Source organism: Temnothorax nylanderi, unplaced genomic scaffold (assembly GCF_030848795.1).
Source record: "Temnothorax nylanderi isolate EJ_2023f unplaced genomic scaffold, tnyl_v1.0 TNYL_tig0550_pilon, whole genome shotgun sequence".
Lineage (NCBI taxonomy): Eukaryota > Metazoa > Arthropoda > Insecta > Hymenoptera > Formicidae > Temnothorax > Temnothorax nylanderi.
The window spans coordinates 67,379-87,408 of NW_027249612.1; the positions used below are offsets into that span (position 1 = coordinate 67,379).

The window sequence follows — 20,030 nt, forward strand, 5'->3', positions numbered from 1 at the left end:
TAATAAAATTTCAAATCGGATATACGAATATAATTTTTTCTTAATGTCGGGTGAATGTCAGAAACCAGTGCCGGCTCATTACAAATAGGCCTATTGACAGAATAATAGAATAATGACAGTCTTGATGTGTGTATTAACCATACTCACGACATGAAAATGCCTTCTCACATGAAATTGCACTTGAAACATATTCAGAGCGCATGCTCCGTCTCTAACTAGTGGGAAATAGTAATCGAATCGATGTCGAAACTATGTCAAATTGATGTCAAAGAGTTCAAATCAACATCGATTCGACATCGTTTCAACATCGATTTGATTGCGTACATCATGCATGATTCTTAATTATTCGGCGAAGTTGTCCCAATATATTTTAAGAATATGTTATATTAATATATTTTAAATGTTTATAATATTTTTAAAATAAATTTATAATTAATTAATAATATAATAATAACTCATTATTCTCACTAAAAAAAGTAACTTATCGTTACCATAACTCGTTTTTCTCATTGAAAAACGTAATCCACGGCAACAAATTTTTCATATAACAACATATATATAAATGTATATAATCCTTTTCTAAAATGGACATTATATGATATATATATATATATATATATATATATATATATATATATATATATATGTATATATAATTTATATAAATTTATATAAATTATATATAAATATATATATAAATATATATATTAGACCGCATACTTGGTTAATGTATAATTTAAAACACAATAATTTTCAGTTTTCTTCGATTCAGGAAACAATTTAGTTCTTTTCATCTCATAAGTCGAATCGATATCGAACCGATATCGAATCGTTGATAATGGACAAACATGAAAAACATTGAAAATCTTGAAAGAAAATATTATATTATATTGCTACATGCTACCAAAACAGATTGTTTGCAAAGTTATCATAACATCGAAATAACCTCGAAATATTTGAAACTATCGATGTTCAACAACCTGCAGAACCGCATCGATGAGATCTGATAGGATCGATATCGAATCGACGTCGATCCGATGTATCGTTTCTCACTGGGTTAAGGGTGATATTTTACGTAATATTTTTTTAAGGGGTTAGACCACTATAACGGGCGTTTTTTCAGGGTAATTTTCAGGAATTAATTTCTAACAAAATATTTATGAAACACCAGTAATTTTTTTTTATTATCTTCTTTATTAAAGCGTTATATATTTTTTTGGACAACAAAATTTTGACACGTTCTTCAATGTGTATAGAAGATAATAAAAAAAAATTACTGGTGTTTCATAAATATTTTGTTAGAAATTAATTCCTGAAAATTTCCCTGAAAAAACGCCCGTCACAGTGGTCTAACCCCTTAAAGATATTTAACGTGCCGTTAACTTCTTTATTATAGGTTATATGACATTTCTATCAAAAAATGCTTTAATCTTATAAATTCTTTACGAATTTTAAGTCCAACAAAACACAAAATCCTTTTGGATTTTTAATTATGTAGACCATTAATCCTTACGAATCTTAAGCAAAAAAAATCTTTTATCGAGGCATATATGGGAAAGGCTGGGTCGGACTCAAACCACGGACCTTGGTGTTGCTAATCATTCGCGAAAGCCCTGAGCCACGCATCATCCCAAATTGTTTTTCGTAATAAATTCCTTGTAGGTTTATAATATACTCATTTAGCATCAGTAACGAATTGATTATCGACTCAATAATGTAATATTACATTTTCTTTAGTATAAAACTGCATTTTAAGATACAATGGTAATTGGCACGTTTAAAATCATAAAGATGGAATTATAAAATTCAAAAAATTATTATTAGGCATAAATTTTGCCTGATGATTGAAAATGTCGATATCTATTAAATTTTTATTTACTTGCTGTAAGAGAATGAACAAGGCAATCTTATTATACAAATTTTCTAATACCAATTTTTAGTACATTATATTAATACTATTATATACATTATTATTACAGATAGGCTCTACAAGTAGTATTAGTGATTCTCAAATATCGTTAGATGGATCCAAAGAAGAAAATACAACATCTTCTTTACCGCCTATTTCTCCAAAGAGAGAGAACAGTTTTGAACTCAAGCTCAATGATGGAATGCAATTATCTGTAAAAGATATAAAAAGGTTTGAAAATAGAGAAGACGAATGGAAAAAACGTTTGGCAAAGAAGGAAACAGAGATATTGAAGAGGATGGAGAAGAAGGAGGAAGAATGGAAAGTCAGACTCTTTGAAAAAGAGAAAGAATGGAAAAAAGTTGTAGAGAAACAGGAGAAGGAAAAACGACGATTAGAGGAAGAGATAAAAAAAATAGAAATGGCAAAACAGTCGTTAGAACATGCTCTTAAAAATGCAGAAGGTACTTTCAGATAATCTAATTTTTAAGGCGATGCTGGAATCATCTGTTTTATCGTCAAAATGTCATTTTCGTGTACGCGCCATTTTTTATTGGTTATATAGAATTATAAATCCTTTTCCAGGATTAAAGTATACATGCACCCAAACGGAGAAGAGACGTGTCAACTTTATGTTGAGACAGAAAAAAATTATATACTTCTATAATTTTTTTTCTTTCTCTTTTTCCACGTGTATACCTACTTTAATCATGGAAAAGGGTTTATAATTCTAGAGAATTAATAAAAAATGGCATGTACGTGAAAATTAGGTTCTGTCGGTAACTCCAGCATCATCTTAAGACATTTTAAGAGTGAATTATCTGTTTATATTTTTTGTTCTTTTTATATATATATTATTATTTACATATTATATGTAAGCACAAACACACAGGGCATATAAGTATAATTTCTAGAGTCAAATATCTTTCGATTCTCACCAGGGATTATTTGAAACTAAATTGAATCTAATATTTTTTTTTTCACTGTTTTATGACTGTAGAAAAATGCAATGTATAATGGCATTTTTATTTTCCTCGTGCATTTATGTCTTTTTTACATCAATTTATCTAATCACGCTATGCGTGAAAATATATTAAAGATATTTCAAAAATGTATATTTTATCAAACAAGATATCACAGACGCGCGCTTCGCACGCGCTATTTAGCTTTAATCATGGTGTAACTAACAAGGTGTGCTATCTTCTCGGACGAATTTTTGTCACGTTCTGCGCAGCACCAAGTCAATTTTGTGTTTTTTTTATACTGGAATTGTAAGATTTTTTTTACATAATATGATTCTTCTAGTTATTCTGCCCCATACAGCACATGTAGATACTGAAAACGTTCGAAAGATATCGCAGCAGTTTATTGCGTATATTCTCAAAACATTCAAGATACGTACTGCGATTTACTGCGGACATACTGAGAAGACTTCTATGTCCACCTTTTTCCAGTTCGTAGTACATATACTGAGAATATTTCGCAGTAAATACCAAGAACATCACAAGTACCAATATAGAACCAAGAATAGAATGTGCACGATATATATACTTACTATGTTAGATTAAATTAATAAAATTATGTTCGTTGCCTTCTGCACTGTGCTACGTGAGATATAAGGATCACTTAAGACGACTTAAGCTGATCCGCAGCGAACAATATCAAGGTTGAAGCATTTTGCAGCATCTCGCAGGCTCGCCTCTTATATTGAACGCGTGATGATTTTTAATTACGAGAAAGTACGCGTGGCGGCAGCGCGTGTTACTAGCGTGATGGTAGATTGAGTCAAATTGAATTTCTATAGGGTGAGTCATTTTAATCGACGCAGGCAAATATCTCGAAAAATATGAAAGATACGGAAAAATGTTTTAAAAGTTGTATGGTTTAAAGTGTGACACATAATTCCGATAAGAGTCATGTCGTAGATATCGTCGTTTTCAAGAAATTTTAAAGGCGACTAATTTCTTAAATAAAACTTGATTTTTTCTTTGAAATAAAAGTTGTAGATCTCGTCGAGACGTTTTCAAAACACTATAATAAAGCCCTCTTTCGTTAAGAATTTCCTGAGATATTTAAAATTTTGTTATAATATTTTTAATATAAAATATAAAATATCTCGTGAAGTATTCACTTTTCTATGACTTTACCTTCATACTTTTATACGTAGAATAATAAAAAAAGCGAATAATAATATTAATTATTACATTTGCAATTTTGCAAAATTAAATGCGTCTATAAAATGCAATCAAATTTGTTTAAATATTTTTTTCTGTTTTTTTTTACAACAATCAATTCCTTTCATTATTCTACGTATAAAAGTATGAAGGTAAAGTCATCGAAAAGTGAATACTTTACAAAATATTTATATTCATCTAAATAATTTCAAACGGCCAATTTCGAGCTATTACCAGATGTTAGAAAAATATTGAATACATTCAATAATAGTATACAGACTTGTTTACGTTTCGTGCCTTACTTGGCCTTCTTCAGAACAATAAAAAAATTATAAAGAAAAACGCATTACAATATATCGCATTATTCTACGAACAAAACGAATCAATTCGATCCAACGCCACAATTTACATTAATCCGGTCTCACCCAAGTAATTGGACAATTAGTCATATTGAAGTCAGAAGTATATTGTCAATTATTCGTCAATCTACACGCAGAATCGGTCGTTTCCTTCGCTGCATGACACTTATGCGTCCATGAAACCCGTATAGATGTGAGATCCTTTGTCGCCAGACCATCTTAGTGGCAACTATATCAAAGTTAGAACTTACATAGGACCAAAACGAAAATTTGATTAAAAACGAGTTTAGCCTTAAAAACGGACTCACATAAGCGGTCGATGAAACAAAGAACTAGGGTGAATTCCTTCCATCATCTCACAAAGCGTGTGTTCGTCGCGAAGGATAACAGACGACTGAGACAATACCCGCATCGCAAGGGCACAATAACCAATGATCATTGTTATTAACAGAACGTTTAAGATAACCGATTCAAGATATCAAAATAGGCATCGTTTAGTAGTTCCGTGTCCTTATTTAAATTTATACCATTAGTTTGTTCTTTAATATGTATTATTTCTGCGGTTAATCTCTTTTTGTAATTATGCTCAATTTCTAAGATGCGTGCATTTTTCCAGTCAAATGATTTCCCAGTCTGGTAATATTTTATATGAATATAAAATATTAAAAATATTATGACAAAATTTTAAATATCTCAGGAAAAATTCTTAACGAGAAGAAAGAGAACTTTATTATAGTGTTTTGAAAACGTCTTGACGAGATCTACAACTTTTATTGAAAGGAAAAAATCAAGTTCAATTTAAGAAATTAGTTGCCTTTAAAATTTCTTGAAAACGACGACATCTATGACATGAATCATATCAGAATCATATGTCCCCCTTTAGACCATACAATTTTTATCTAAAACATTTTTCCATATCTTTTATATTTTTTTAGATATTTGCTTGCATCGATTAACCCTTAATGGCACACGTCCGCGATCGAACGTTATCTGCATACGGGGTGTTGTATACCCCACACGACTTTGAACGTTGGTTACGGCGAAATGGAGGCTCCAATAGGCTTGAAAAAAATCAAGTACATACATTAAACACTGGAAAATGATACCCATTAGCCCAAACTATGAAATTTTTAGTTTTGAGGCTTCAAAAAAATTCTTGAAATAAATGTGTTATGAAAAATGGCTTTTTTTCAAAGATAATGAAAACGAAATTATTAGTAAAGAAACAATCCTTTCTTTCGAAATGTTTTAAGAAACACGTTGGAATTCACCATTGTAAACTTATATCCAACAAAAGATTCTTTGGAAGAAAAGTATCATCTCTGAATAGTCATATATCGCTATTTGTAATTTAGTACAGTGTAGCTCAACTTAATCATATCAAAGAAAGAATCGTTTATATCAAACACACATATGAAATATCATACAAGAGAATATTATCGCACAAATACATGAAATAATTATTGAAGTAATGCGTCAACCTTCTTTTATTCATAACATAATCCTCATTGGCATAATAATAATCAATATAGAATTTATCTATTGCTTCGTAAAGAGACTCTTTTGACGTGATTAAAGAATGAATAAAGACAAGATAAGTTGAATAACTTATTCTGACTAATAGTAATAATATGCCTTTGTTTATAGATTGACACATTAATTCTGAAGCAAAGAAACAATATGCAAAAGTAAGGATTCGCAGAATAGTTCGACTCAGATTACAATAAACTAATTATATCTTAATAACACAGAAAACGTTAGTTATAACGTGGCTCGAATGCTACGAACGCACATACAATATTGAATACAAGTAACGAGTGTAATTACACTTCTCGTTTATATCTTAATTAAGAACTATCGAAGGATACAAGAGCCAATGTAACGCAGAATTCAATGTATTGTGGACTATTAGAAAGTGATCTCGAAAGAATGTATTTAGAGATTTACAATAGTCGTTCGTTATTGAAATGGTTGCAACCACACAAAAGGAGAGAATGTAAAGGAATCTATACTGAGCTCAGTTTTCTCAATAATGAGTAATCAATCACGAAGAGTCGACTCATTTTTCTTAAGGATGAAGAAGCCTCTCTTTTAATTAGAGCTCTCGACTTATCTGTAACCAATGATCGGAGAGTTGAATAGACCATGCGGTCATCATCACGTTAGACGTAAATCTAACGCCGTCCCCGTTATGATCACTGATTAAATGAAATGAATGTAATTTGTTACCTTAACACTGTCGTTAATCGGAATTACTTCCTCGTATGATTAGTCGGATTGACTAAGCTCAAAAAGAGCGCTCTCTCAATTGTAGAAAATGATATCTTCCTTCATAATCGAGAGGACATTCCAGAACGTTTCGATTGCGTCGTAGTTTTCCGTCTCTCTCTCTTTCTCTGAAGATCGGTATAATAGCAGATTCTCGATGATCAATGTGATGCAGCTGTTCTCTCAACATATTAGAACTCGATAGAAATTAATTATCGGTTAATCTACGACTCGTTAATACTGTACGTATTACAAAAGACGGTGAAGCTACAATGAACTTAACGGACGATCCGTCGTAGAAGACGTTCGGAACGAGAATGGCTGCTCGCCGTGCTGCCCGCACGAACACGCCCGTGCCCGCATGCGCATTGATACACGCTCGACCGTAAGCGGTCCCCGGGCCGCCACGCGGTCTTCGTCGCGCGCATTGATACATTATGACGCGTAAAGCGGTAGCTATAGCTATTACTATAGCCATCTATGAAAGCTCTTTCTTATTAAATATAAGTCCGATTCTATAAATACACAATCTCTGAACTGACCTTACTTTATCTTTAAACAATTTTCATGATCGCCTGTGCCCCTTTTTTCTAGAACTGAAATCTTGATTTTTATAAGAAAACTCATTTTTATTTTATGTTTAAGTCAGGGATAATCAATTTTACTGTAAGATTTTCATAAAAAGTCTTTATATTTTCCAAAAGTATAAAATTATTGCTTTACATAAAGATCTTACTCTATTGCAGCGCACTGCACACAAATCGCACAACGATGTTTGTCGCACATCGGACGTAAACAAGTTTGGCAGAGCAGTTTTGTCTTTTTATCTTTGCTCCTTTTACATATAAGACATTGAGCATACTTTTCTAAGTACACCCTGTTCTCGAGTTCTTCAGGTTGAACCCTGTTTTCTTGCAGGATATTTTCAACAGCAAATCGCAGGTCGAGTCGTATATTGGGATTAGAAAATCTGTCGCGTAAAAAGGGCAATGTGAGATGTTCTACCATTTTTTTAAAGCAATATTTACTAGTCACTGCTGACTCATTCCCAGAATTTATCAATTTGCATTTCTATAAAATGCGGGCATTGACAATTGCTTGACCTAGAATGCCGTAAAATATGCGCATAGGCCATCTGTTCGTTCTGCGACTGACCGTATACGCATGGCACAACTGATCAAAGCAATCAGTGCCGCCTTTTGTAAAAAAAAAAAAAAACAAAAAAAAAACAAAAACTTTTTTCAGTAGAAAATTACGAAGCCTGCATTTGGGGTGTTCAGCACCCCAGCAATCCTGACACGTCTGATTCAAATCGTGTTTGGAAAGGCACTAACGATTTCTGCCAGGTGGAACGTATTGGAATGCGTCATTGGTGATTCGAACTAACGACAGATGGCACTGCGATGCGAAAATTCATAGATTAACCGACCGAAAAAGACGCCTAAACTTCGTTTTGAGGTGTTTGACACCCCGCGTTCCAGTTAAGGGTTAAAATGACTCACTCTATATTCTGAGTAGTATACGAGAATTTACGAAAAATAATATACTACTGTGAGATATTACAAGTACGTCCTGAGAATTTATGAGAAATAATATACTACTATCGATGTTATAGAAATGTTCAAAGTATATTATATACGGTACGTATATTTACAGTACGAGTACAAAACGTTTGAATAATATCATGTGCTGTATGGGGCGCATATAAAATATTAAGGTTCAGTTACCGAAAAGTGAAGAAAGTAGTTTACGAGATATTTTATATTTTATTCTAGCACATTTTGACGTAAAATATAAAATAAAATATCTCATAAACTATTCATTTTTCGGTAACTGTACCTTAACACTTTTATGTACAGAATAATAAGATAAATCAATTGGTGTAACGAAAATACATTGTTGCTTTGCAAAAAAAATATGTAGTTACATATTACGGATGAACTTCCGAAAATCTCCCACGCCCAATTTACGTATTATTTGGTGGAAATGATTCAAATGCCTCTAAATGAATGCCCTTAAATGGATTTTTACCGATGGGAAAGATAAAGGCATAAAATGTTTAAATAAAGTTGTATGTAGTCAAACACAATTTAGATCCTTTTCAAAATTAATTTTAGATATTAAAGAAGTATATTCTGGTTGAAGACATAATAAATCTATTAAAAATTAAAAATTAAAGCATTTTTTAAAAATTATTTTCTAATTTTTATAAAATTATGATTTAGTATGTGATAGACTCATTACAACTTTCCACGCGAAACGAGGTTCACTCCATATCGCCCACTGCAGGGGTGTCACATGAGTTTACAACTTTCCACGCGTGGAAAGTTCACGCATGTACTTTGCAAGGCACACTATGTGTCTAGTTTAATGGTAGTGGAGCCCTCCGCAGGAAGCCGACTTCATCCACGCATGCACTTTTCGATCCACACAACAATTTGGTTATCTTTTTTCTAATGTTATTCTCAATTTATAGAGTGAGATATAATTTTTTTTATTACAAGAACATGAAAGACGTTAATTTTGTCGAAAAATTAAAAAATTTTTTCTCGGAAACTAAGTATTTGCGGAACTTAACACTGTGGGTTTCGACTACATTTAATGGGTACTACACATCTGTAAAATTTTATCAAAATCGAGTGTGGGAGGTTTTTGGAAGTTTATCCCATATTACTAATTGTATAATTTTTTTGTAAAGCAACAATGTGTTTTCTTGGCAAGAATGTTATTTCCGGGGCCCCTCAATTTGATAGTTGTATTTGATAGATCTTTCGCTGAGAAAAAGAATACCGCAAACCACAATGCGCTACGATGCATAGTTTTCGAGATATCAATTTATATAATTTATCACATAGTATAATAATATACACAGAATTAGCAGTGACCCCTACGCAACTCTAACACCTGCCCCCCCCTACCTTTCACTCACAACATTTCTTTTCATACTACTCTCTTTGTTTGACGTGTTATTATTATTCAAACGTGTAGTATACAAGTCTAGTGTACACTAGGCAGTGTAAAATTTAGTATCAAAATGTCGCTACCGAAATGGGTCTCCTCCAATTCTTTTTATTGTATATCGCCACAAATATTCACACAGATGATCGACTAACTTATATTGTTTAATACCACCTCTACTTAAACGAACTCGTAAAGCACGCCACGAACTCATGTGGCACCTCGTTTCGCGCGAAAAGTGTATGCGTGGAGGCAGTAGGTTCCGCCCCCCTGCGGGGGGCTCCACTACTTTTAAACTAGACACATAGTGTGCCTTACAAAGTACATGCGTAAACTTTCCACGTGTGGTAAATTGCAAACCCATATAATACCGTACAACAATATTGCTATTATTACATTTAAAAATCGATATCTCGAAAACTATGCATCGTAGCGCATTATGATTTGCGGCATTCTTTTTCTCAGTGAAAGATCTATCAAACACACCTATCAAATTGAGGGGCCCCGGAAATAACATTATCCCCGTTTTCTTTACACCATTTGATTCATCTTATTATTCTGTACATAAAAGTGTTAAGGTAGGGGGAGACCGGGGCTAAACCGTTTGTTTTTTTTCGGTGCCGATTTTTAACAACAAAATAAATAATTGTAGTTAAATGTGGTATACCACTGTAAAGAGTGAACCTTTAGCTACAAAATTTATATAGGAAATTTTTGTCTACGTCGCTTTGTTTAACCGGTATAGAGCAAAAACGACAACGGTGGAAAAATTGAAATCTCAAAAATGCCGGGGTTAAACCGTCTACCCCCCGGGGTAAATCAGTTTCAGGTTTGATCGCCCATGAAATATTAGACATCTACACTGGATTCGTGTTCAGCATGCATTACTCTTTATAATCAGCATGCATATAATAATCACGTACCTTGAGATTTGGAGAGCAAATATTATTGCAGATATTACAAAATTTCCACGCGCAGAAAATTTCACTTTTCACCACGAAAACACGTTTGCCCTCGTAAAAATCATAACACGGCAGGTAACCTGCCGAAACTCCGTTGGTCACATGGGTACCATAAGCAGCGTTTACAATGTCAATAGCGAGTTCGCACAATATGCAGGTTTCGAGATATTTGATTAGACGGATTTACCCCGTAGACGTTTTAGCCCCGGTCTCCCCTACAGTTATCGAAAAATAAATAGTTTATGAGATATTTTATTTTATATTTTACGTCAAAATGTGCCAAAATAAAATATAAAATATCTCGTAAACTATTCATTTTTTGATATCTGCCTTAATACTTTTATATGCAGAATAACTAGAAGAATTATATTATGTAAAAAAAATCAAATTCCATTAAAAAAAAAAACGAAGTTGACCTTTGCATCTCCTCCATATCTCCACCTACAAAAAACCTATTGACCTCAGATTATGTCCCCCTTGAAACCAAGCAAAATTGATCTGATGCATTTTTTTTTATCGCCAAAAGCAGGCGAGTTATTCAGGTGGCCTGTTTTAGATGCCTCACCCTGTATATACTTTTTATAATGCCGTCGTGTTTATTTATAAGAAGTGTAAAAATACATCATACATACATAAGACATCGAATAATTAATAAAAAAATTTCGATAGAAAATAATAGAATAAAAGACATAAAAGAAAAATGACAAAATTCTCAAATAAAAAGTAATTTAAGTTAAGTAATTTTTACTATATCTTCTATACGTTTATTATGTGTTTATTGTTTCTTATACGTGTTTATGTATCTGTTATATTTGTTTATTTATATTTATGTGTTTGTATTTATTATTTTTTTTTTAAATATAATCACCGTAATTATAGTTACACACAAAAGATCTTTAGTCCAGTCAATGTAGGAAAACACTTGGAAATTTATCCTCGAAGAGTAAACTTTTTTGGAAAATGTTCTTTTGGGTTTCAGAAAACATGTCCCAAAAGTTTACCAACGTAAACCCTGTGCTAAATGTTTTATTTAACAAAAAAGACCGAAAAAATCGGTTTTTTAAGTATAACTAAAAAAACATTAATTTTATGAAAAAATAAACCATGCCAATCGAAAGAGGAGAAAATTTTACTAAAGAAACATACCTAAAGTTTTCTTAATATTAATATGTGTAGGAGTAATAATTTTTTAATTAAGGCTTCAAAGTGCGTCGATGCCGCCCCGTGTGAAGCCGCCTGCAGAATACACGGGCGCGCGCGCACTTTTTAAAAAGGGTTGTAACTTTTGATTGGGTCGATAGAATCAAATTTTACAAAAAGCATTCGAAAGTAGATGTAATTTACTAATTTTCAAGTGGTTTAGAAAAATTGAGAAAGCATTTTGAGTATATTTAAATCGAATTTGAAGAGAGGCCATGTGAAATTTTTGACTTATTTTACTAATATCATTGCCATTTATTTAAATTTGCAGATTTTCACTTCTAAACTAAAGCATTATATTCTTCTTCTTAAAATATGTGCTGATAACATGCAATAAATGAAAAAAATTACAAAAATTTATTTTTTAAAAGTTGGGACCTTAAAGTTGATAGTTTTCTTGAAATTTCGTTATTTCAAAATTGATCAACAAGTTTGACTGCAGATATTATTGCTTAGGAAATAGATATTGAAATTTAATAACAGAGTTTTTTAAAGCTGAAAATATGTACTTTAAGATGATACAAGTTTTATTTGAAAAACAAAATATTAAGCAGGTGTATTTTTCAAAAAAGTATATAAAAATAATTGTCGAACTAGAAAATATGAAAATTTATCTATTTTCAAAGTCGAAAAAGTAATATGGATGTTTAGACGGATGTTTAGGCGACTTCTCGGCTCGCGCGCGGAGAACCGCAGCGTCCGAGTTAGTCCATACGCCAGGTCGATTGAGCATTTTTATCGAGGTTGATGGCTTAAGTTAATGTTTTTTTTTATGTTTTTTGGGTCGTAGAACAAGAATCTGTAAATAGTTTTTTCGTAAGTCGATGCAATAAAAAGTTATTAACAATTTATTTGTTTAAATTGCCCTAGCGATTAAACTATACATCCTATAAAAAATTGAACTAGAGAAAATTTGTTCCTCTTTTCACGACGAACAAAATGGCGTTTGAATTTTTCCAAAATCTTGATTATTGACGGAAATATGTCAATTTTTAGGTAATTACTGCCTAATATTCACCTACGATCAGCAGCCATACGCGAGGTGTACTGGACTTCCACGCACGTAGGCGCGTTTTTGCAAGTTCAGACAAGTTCAGAGTTTCAATTGTTTTAACGATATAATTGAGCGCGAGTGCGGACGCCTAGGGTACTCCGCGACGCGTAGGCAGTAATTACCCAAAAATTGACCTAAATATTTCCGTCAATAATCAAGATTTTGGAAAAATTCAAACGCCATTTTGTTTGTCGTGAAAAGAGGAACAAATTTTCTCTAGTTCATTTTTTTATAGGATGTATAGTTTGATCGCTAGGGCAATTTAAACAAATAAATTGTTAATAACTTTTTATTGCATCAACTTACGAAAAAACTATTTACAGATTCTTGTTCTACGACCCAAAAAACATAAAAAAACATTAACTTAAGCCATCAACCTCGATAAAAATGCTCAATCGACCTGGCGTATGGACTAAGTGAGCGGGTGCTCGCTGCAAACAAATGCTACGCTGTCTCCATCCTTTTTCTAGTAACATTCTTTTGTTTTAAGAATCGTTTACATATATTTTTGAGGTTTAACAAAAGGAAATTAGTTTGCGAAGCGCCTTCGCCACAGAACAGTCTCCGTAAAAACGCTTAATTTTATGCTTTTTACCCGCCCTTTTGAGTCGCCATTTTATAATGTTGAAAATTTTACTTCAGATTCGTATTCAGCAACCATGAAAACATATTACCTATGAATTTCATGATTATACATTTAATATTTTTTTAATTATAATCACTTTTTCACATTTTTCTTTAAAAAATCGGTTTTTTTTGTTTTTTTCCAAAAATAGGTAAGAGCACATGAAATAAATAGGTAAACTTTTGCATTTAAGGGTAGAAAAACACTTTCCAAAAGGTTTCAAGTGAATTCATTCTTTGAGAACAACTTTCCAAATAACGCATGTTTTTTGCCTGCGTTGCCTGGACTACTTCCATTAAAACCCTTTCTTGCCCGAATCTTCGTTTTAATATCCATTTGAATTATACAAGATGGCGGAATCTTGTCACGTTCTTTTATTGGTCAGTAGAAATGCCTGCGCCGTAGCACACCTTGTTACTTACACCATGGCTTTAATATTATACTGTTACTATTACACTATTAACCCTTTGATACACACAACTGTCAAAATATACGATAACAGCCGCTTATGAAGTAAGCGCAGCGAGAGAACCAATCGCGGAAAAGCGACAACAATAAACTTCGATATATTCGAGTATCGATTTAACATGCCCTTTTTAGAAATGGACTAGAACACTACAGGCACGCGCCCTTTAGCTTTTTTACATTATCACACAAAACATTTAAAACGATATTAATATTGCTATTTTTAATAATACCACATTAAGAAAAATTTAACGGTATATAACATGACTTTTAAATGACTTTATACAAATAGAATTTTTATTTAAATTGATTTCATATCTCTTGCAAAGATATAAATACATTTTTAATAATTATAATTAAAAGCCTCGAAAAATAAAAGAAAGAAATTATACATACAATAACTAATTATTTACGAAATTTTTAACATGCCTATTATCTCTTTGATTACCAAGGTGAATTCTTACCACCCCCTTTCTCTTTCTCTTTTTCCCTTCTCTCCTCTCACCCCTTCCCCTCTCTCCCTCTCCCCTCTCATCCCCCCTTATCTTTTCCAACCTCCCACACAGCACACGGATATCCGATGGATATCCATAAGACGTCCTTTAAGGATATTAAGGATATCCATATGCTATCTGTTTTACGTCCTTCGGATATCCTATGGACGTCCATGGTATATCTGTTTATGAAATTGGTGGACATGCTTATATCCCTAAAACATGTCCACAGGATATCCGATGGACGTCCTATGGACATCCAGAATTCTGATTTACATTAAAAGGATAAAAACAATGAAATTTATAAATATTTTAAAATAATATATTTATTTTAAAAATTATATAAAGTATATAATTAACAATTGAAAGTATAAAGTATAAATTCGTAAATTGCACGTACAAATGGTAATGTTTATCGATTTGACGATATACACAAACATGTGTATATCGTTAATTCAAAATAAATTTTATGCTATGATAGATTATAAATATAAGTTTTAAAAGAAGTATATATACAGGGTGTCCCATTTTAACTTGGACAGCAAAATATCTCAAAAACTAAGCTCCACATACAAAAATGTTTCAGACAAAAGTTGTATGGTTTCAAGGGGGACATAAGATGGTACCATTGGTTTGACCTTGGATGGTCGTTTAAAGCTCACATAAACGACACCTTTAATTTCTTAAATGGAAACCCCTATTTTTCAATGCATATTCTTGTAGCTAATCTCGAGAGCTTTTCAAAACACTATAATAAAGTATTTTTTCGTTAAGAACTTTTGGAATTATGAGGCTTGAAAGTTCTAGTATTTTGACATAAATTACAAAATATCTTGTAAAACATTAAGTTTTCGGTAATGTTACCTTAATACTTTTATGCACAGAATAATGAGACGAATCAATTGGTATGAAAAAAAGACATAGTTGCTTTTAAGAAAAAGTATGCAGATGCGTGTTGCAAATTACATATTTTTTCTTAAAGGAACTGTGCCTTTTTTCATACCAATTGATTCGTCTCATTATTCTGTGCATAAAAGTATTAAGGTAACATTACCGAAAACTTAATGTTTTACAAGATATTTTGTATTTTATGTCAAAATACTAGAACTTTCAAGCCTCATAATTCCAAAAGTTCTTAATGAAAAAATACTTTATTATAGTGTTTTGAAAAGCTCTCGAGATTAGCTACAAGAATATGCATTGAAAAATAGGGGTTTCCATTTAAGAAATTAAAGGTGTCGTTTACGTGAGCTTTAAACGACCATCCAAGGTCAAACCAATGGTACCATCTTATGTCCCCCTTGAAACCATACAACTTTTGTCTGAAACATTTTTGTATGTGGAGCTTAGTTTTTGAGATATTTTGCTGTCCAAGTTAAAATGGGACACCCTGTATAGTTACAAAAAATATGAAAACTGCAAACTCTTTTGCGTTATTTAACCCTCGGTTGTCACACGGGGTCAAAATGACCTTAACCAATTTTCAAACAGCTACATGCTGTGAAAAAACCAACAGTTTAAGTAAATCGCAAAAAATTCTAGAATTAAGTTTAAACATTGTAGAACGTATTCTCAAAAAATTAACTTTTATTATAAGAAATTAACTTTTTGAGTGGCATCATGTTAAAAAAAATCCTTAAAAAATGTTCAAAAAAGAGATAACAACTGAAGGTTAAAAATAAAAATATCTCGAAATAAGCAAAAGCGAAATAAATTGCACGTGCAATTGTTAACATTTACAATGTTTTATTTTTCTTTTTTTTCTGCCCTTTCTTTGGCACGTCTTAGCTATATTTTAACGGCTTCCTCGACTTCTTTACGGTTTTCTGCTACTTTACATAGTAGAGCACTTCCTAAATAGAAAAAAAACACAATATAGACATAATTATATATTTGAAACATAACTATAGTAATTATATAAAGCGCCGACAATACACATAAAAATTTACAAATATTAATCCATTTTCAGACAAAAGACTAAATTAATAGTATTATTTTTGCTTTTAGAAAAAATCTTTAATGTTTTATTTATAATGTATAAATGGCATTGGTGTTTAAGTATGTAATCAATTATTATGTTATTTTTATCAAATGCATATAGGTTTTTTTAACACTGCAATAAGTTTGTTATATTATTTCTCATAACTGACAATAGCTCACAAAACGTATATCTGTGTATATTTACGTATGTATTGCGTAGTATATGTAATAAATTGTAAAAAATACATATATGCATTTTGTGGAAATTAGCCATTGTGATGTGATCAACTTGTGTATTGTTTATGCTATGTATTCTGATTAGATATTTAGCTAGCAATGTACCTTGCAACGCATTTGCAAGAAATAGTTTTCCAAACACTTGCTTTTTTTTAGCACCGTGCCAGTTATATTGTTCTGCAAATCTATTTGAGAGGAGAAGCGACAAACATCCCTTTACAAAATCATATGAAGCAGTTCCTCCCAATTTTGAAAGTCCTTTTGTCTAAAAAATATGAAAATTATATGTACTTAATAATAATTACGCTAATTAGCAATGGAAACTTGTATCAAAGAAATAATACAGAAAACATACAGCGGATTGAAAATGATTCGGTTCTTGAAAATATTCTTCCACTTTGTTCAATTCTTCTAAACGTTGCAAAGGAAAATGAAATGTACTTAAAAATGTAGAGTCAGTCTTATGTGTCTTATCCGCATTTTCTTTCCTCAAAAATGGAACTTTTATATCTTCACAGCATTCCTTTATCAGTTCTCTGACTAAAAATAATTCCTTAAATACTCTCCGGAATTTTTCATCTAAAAAAATTAAAATTTATTTTTATACACACTTATAGATGAATTATGCACAGAAAAAACAATATCAAACATTAGTATCAAATTAAAAATAACATACATTCTATTTAACGATCATTATTTCATTTATGAAATAATCTTAAATGTCTTTTTAGGGTCATTATTTCCAACGTCTGTTAACCTCTAATTGACAGTTAATTTTCAAAATAGCCAATTTCTACTGGCTATTCCAAACAATTAACCGTCGGTTAGAGGTTAACAGACATTATTGGAAATAGTGACCCTAAATAAGAATGTTTTCCCTCTATCTGTATATGTACGCAATATTTGTCTGCACAAGTACTAATAGTAATTAATGCTACAGCATATACATATTAGATCTTGTTACTGTTCATCCAATTAACAAAAGGCAATGCTGACATACAAAAGATATAGTATTTGAAAATGCGTTTTTATATATTTGATGTTATTCAGCAAGAGAGCAATGCAAATGTAGTAGTACAAAATATTTCTGACTAAACTGTGAAATGTACTACGTTTAAGCAAGCGTTACTTCTGTAGTAATTTAAGATAATTGACTCATTTACGCAGAGTAAATTATCGTAAGTTACTACAAAACCCCGTTTACGCGAAGGAATTATAATACAGTAATTGTCTCGATCATCCCATGATTGAGGTTAGGTTATTCGATCTTATTGATTGTGAAAGCTGCATAGCAAATATATAGGTTTTAACCCCTTTGTTGGCAGAGAGAATTCGAAAAAAAGTGCCCAAAATGGCAGGAAAATTTTTTTATCCTGAAAATTTGTATCCTGGGGTTTTTGAGGGCGTTGATTACGAATCTGAACTTAAAATTCGAAAATTCAAAATGGCGGATCTAATATGGCGGACGAAAATACAAAAAACGGCTTGATTAGGATTTTGTATTTCGCTCCATGTTATTGGATTCGCCATTTTGAATTCCTTCATTTTAAGTTCAGCTTCGCACTTAGCGACCCCAAAAACCCCCGAGTGGCAAATTTCATCCCAATCAAGTAATTTTTTGCATTTTCATCCGCCATTTTGGATCCGCCATTTTGGATCCGCCATTTTGAATTTGCAAATTTTAAATTCAGATTCGTAATCAGCGACCCCAAAAACCCCCGTGTAAGACTTGGATGCCAAATCTGAGCAAGTTAAATAGGAAAAAAAAGATTGACGCACTATTGCGTCAATGCCACACAGAGCACCGATTAATTTGACGCACTATTGCGTCAATACCAACGAAGGGGTTAATAGGCTACTCTCTTATATCATTTACGATATAAAGCCAACGGCACACAATACAATTTTTACATGTAAAAATAAAAAAGGGTTACCTTGGATTACCTTTGATATAAACGTATTTGACGTGAGAACACTGAGGTATAAGCAGAAATAAGAGATCGCGATCGGAATTACATACAGATGGCGTTGGCATAGAAGGATAGCATATGGACATACAAACTTGTCCATTTTGGGATATCCCTAAAGTGTCCACAAAAGTATATCCGATGGATATCCTTATAAGGTCCATGGATATCCCGACAAGAAATGGACATAAAACGGACATCCATAGGATATCCTGTGCTGTCTGGGCTCCTTATCCATTTCCCCCTTCTCCCTCTTCCCTCAACACCTCTCTTATTTCTTGCCACGTACTCCCGCACCCCCAATCCATACACTCTTTCCGAACATGTTCCCATATCTCTCCCACACATCCTACATTTTTTTCCTCCTCTTCCCAATATCTCTCTCCCCTCAGTTCATTCCCCAACTTGTACCTCGCTACTCTCAGCCACCTATTTTTCCCCAATTTTTCTTTAAATATCTCGGCACACTCTCCCCCTTTACCATCCTATATCATCTGTTAAATCTTGCTTCTTTTATTCCCTCCACCTTTCCTCCCTCTGCATCTGCACTTCTCTCCCATATAAATCTTCCCTTCTTAACAGCCCTTTTTCCCTTAACTCTTCCATTTTTTCTACTCCTCCAGCCTCTCCATCCTGCTCCTCATCTCTCCTTCCTCTTCCGCCATCAGCTCATGTCATCCACGTATGATAGGGAGTACACCTTTTCCCTTCTTATCCTAATCTTACCCCCACTTTACCCTTCCCATTTTCCTCTCTAAGTCTGTTATCAAAATACTAAAAAGTGAACTTAAAGGACATCCATGCCTAAGCCCCCTTACTGTCTAGAATTTCTCCTCTGTGCTTTCTCCCACCTTCACCCTACTTTTTGTCTCTCTAAAAATCTCCTTTACCGTTTGTATCAACTCTTCCCTTATCCCTCCCTCCTTCATTGCGGGATCCTAGAGTGACGACCGAATTCCGATGGAAAAGCTTCATCTAAGCGGAATTAAAAATGTCGATAATTTTGACATTTTAATCCCATTTTCTATGTTACCGGCCTACATCTGTCCTTGTCTAACGAGATATCGTAATGTCTGTGAAGTTGGCATATCATTTTCCAGCAGATCAAAAATAAAAGGGAGTTCTTGTCGCATGCAGTCGAGTTCTATAGTTCCTGATACTTTTTAGTAATAGTTCTGGTGATTTTACCCAAAAAACAGTCGATCGAAAAAATGATCTGCTAACTTCCCGTAGCAGATCATTTTCTAGCAGATCAAAAATAAAAAAGAGTTCTTGTCGCATGCAGTCGAGTTCTATAGTTCCTGATACTTTTTAGTAATAGTTCCGTTGATTTTGCCAAAAAAAGTCCATTGAAAAAATTATCTGCTAGTTTTTCGAA

The 20,030-nt window shown here is 32.6% G+C and overlaps 1 protein-coding gene and 1 long non-coding RNA gene across 2 annotated transcripts in view; one reads left to right on the forward strand and one right to left on the reverse strand.

The window, feature by feature from the left end:
- Positions 1 to 2,651, forward strand: part of LOC139783851 (uncharacterized) — a 28,782-nt gene extending 26,131 nt beyond the window's left edge. Inside the window, exon 2 of the mRNA XM_071723012.1 lies at positions 1,980 to 2,651. Coding sequence (XP_071579113.1) covers positions 1,980 to 2,387 — 408 coding nt within the window. The 3' untranslated portion in view covers positions 2,388 to 2,651. The remainder of the gene's footprint in view (positions 1 to 1,979) is intronic.
- A 1,877-nt stretch (positions 2,652 to 4,528) lies between these two features.
- LOC139783852 (uncharacterized) lies at positions 4,529 to 7,592 on the reverse strand. Its single transcript, XR_011721392.1, has 2 exons — positions 4,751 to 7,592; positions 4,529 to 4,671 (listed from the first exon to the last, which is right to left on the reverse strand). It is a non-coding gene; the product is annotated as an uncharacterized lncRNA (long non-coding RNA).
- Positions 7,593 to 20,030: the final 12,438 nt, after the last annotated feature.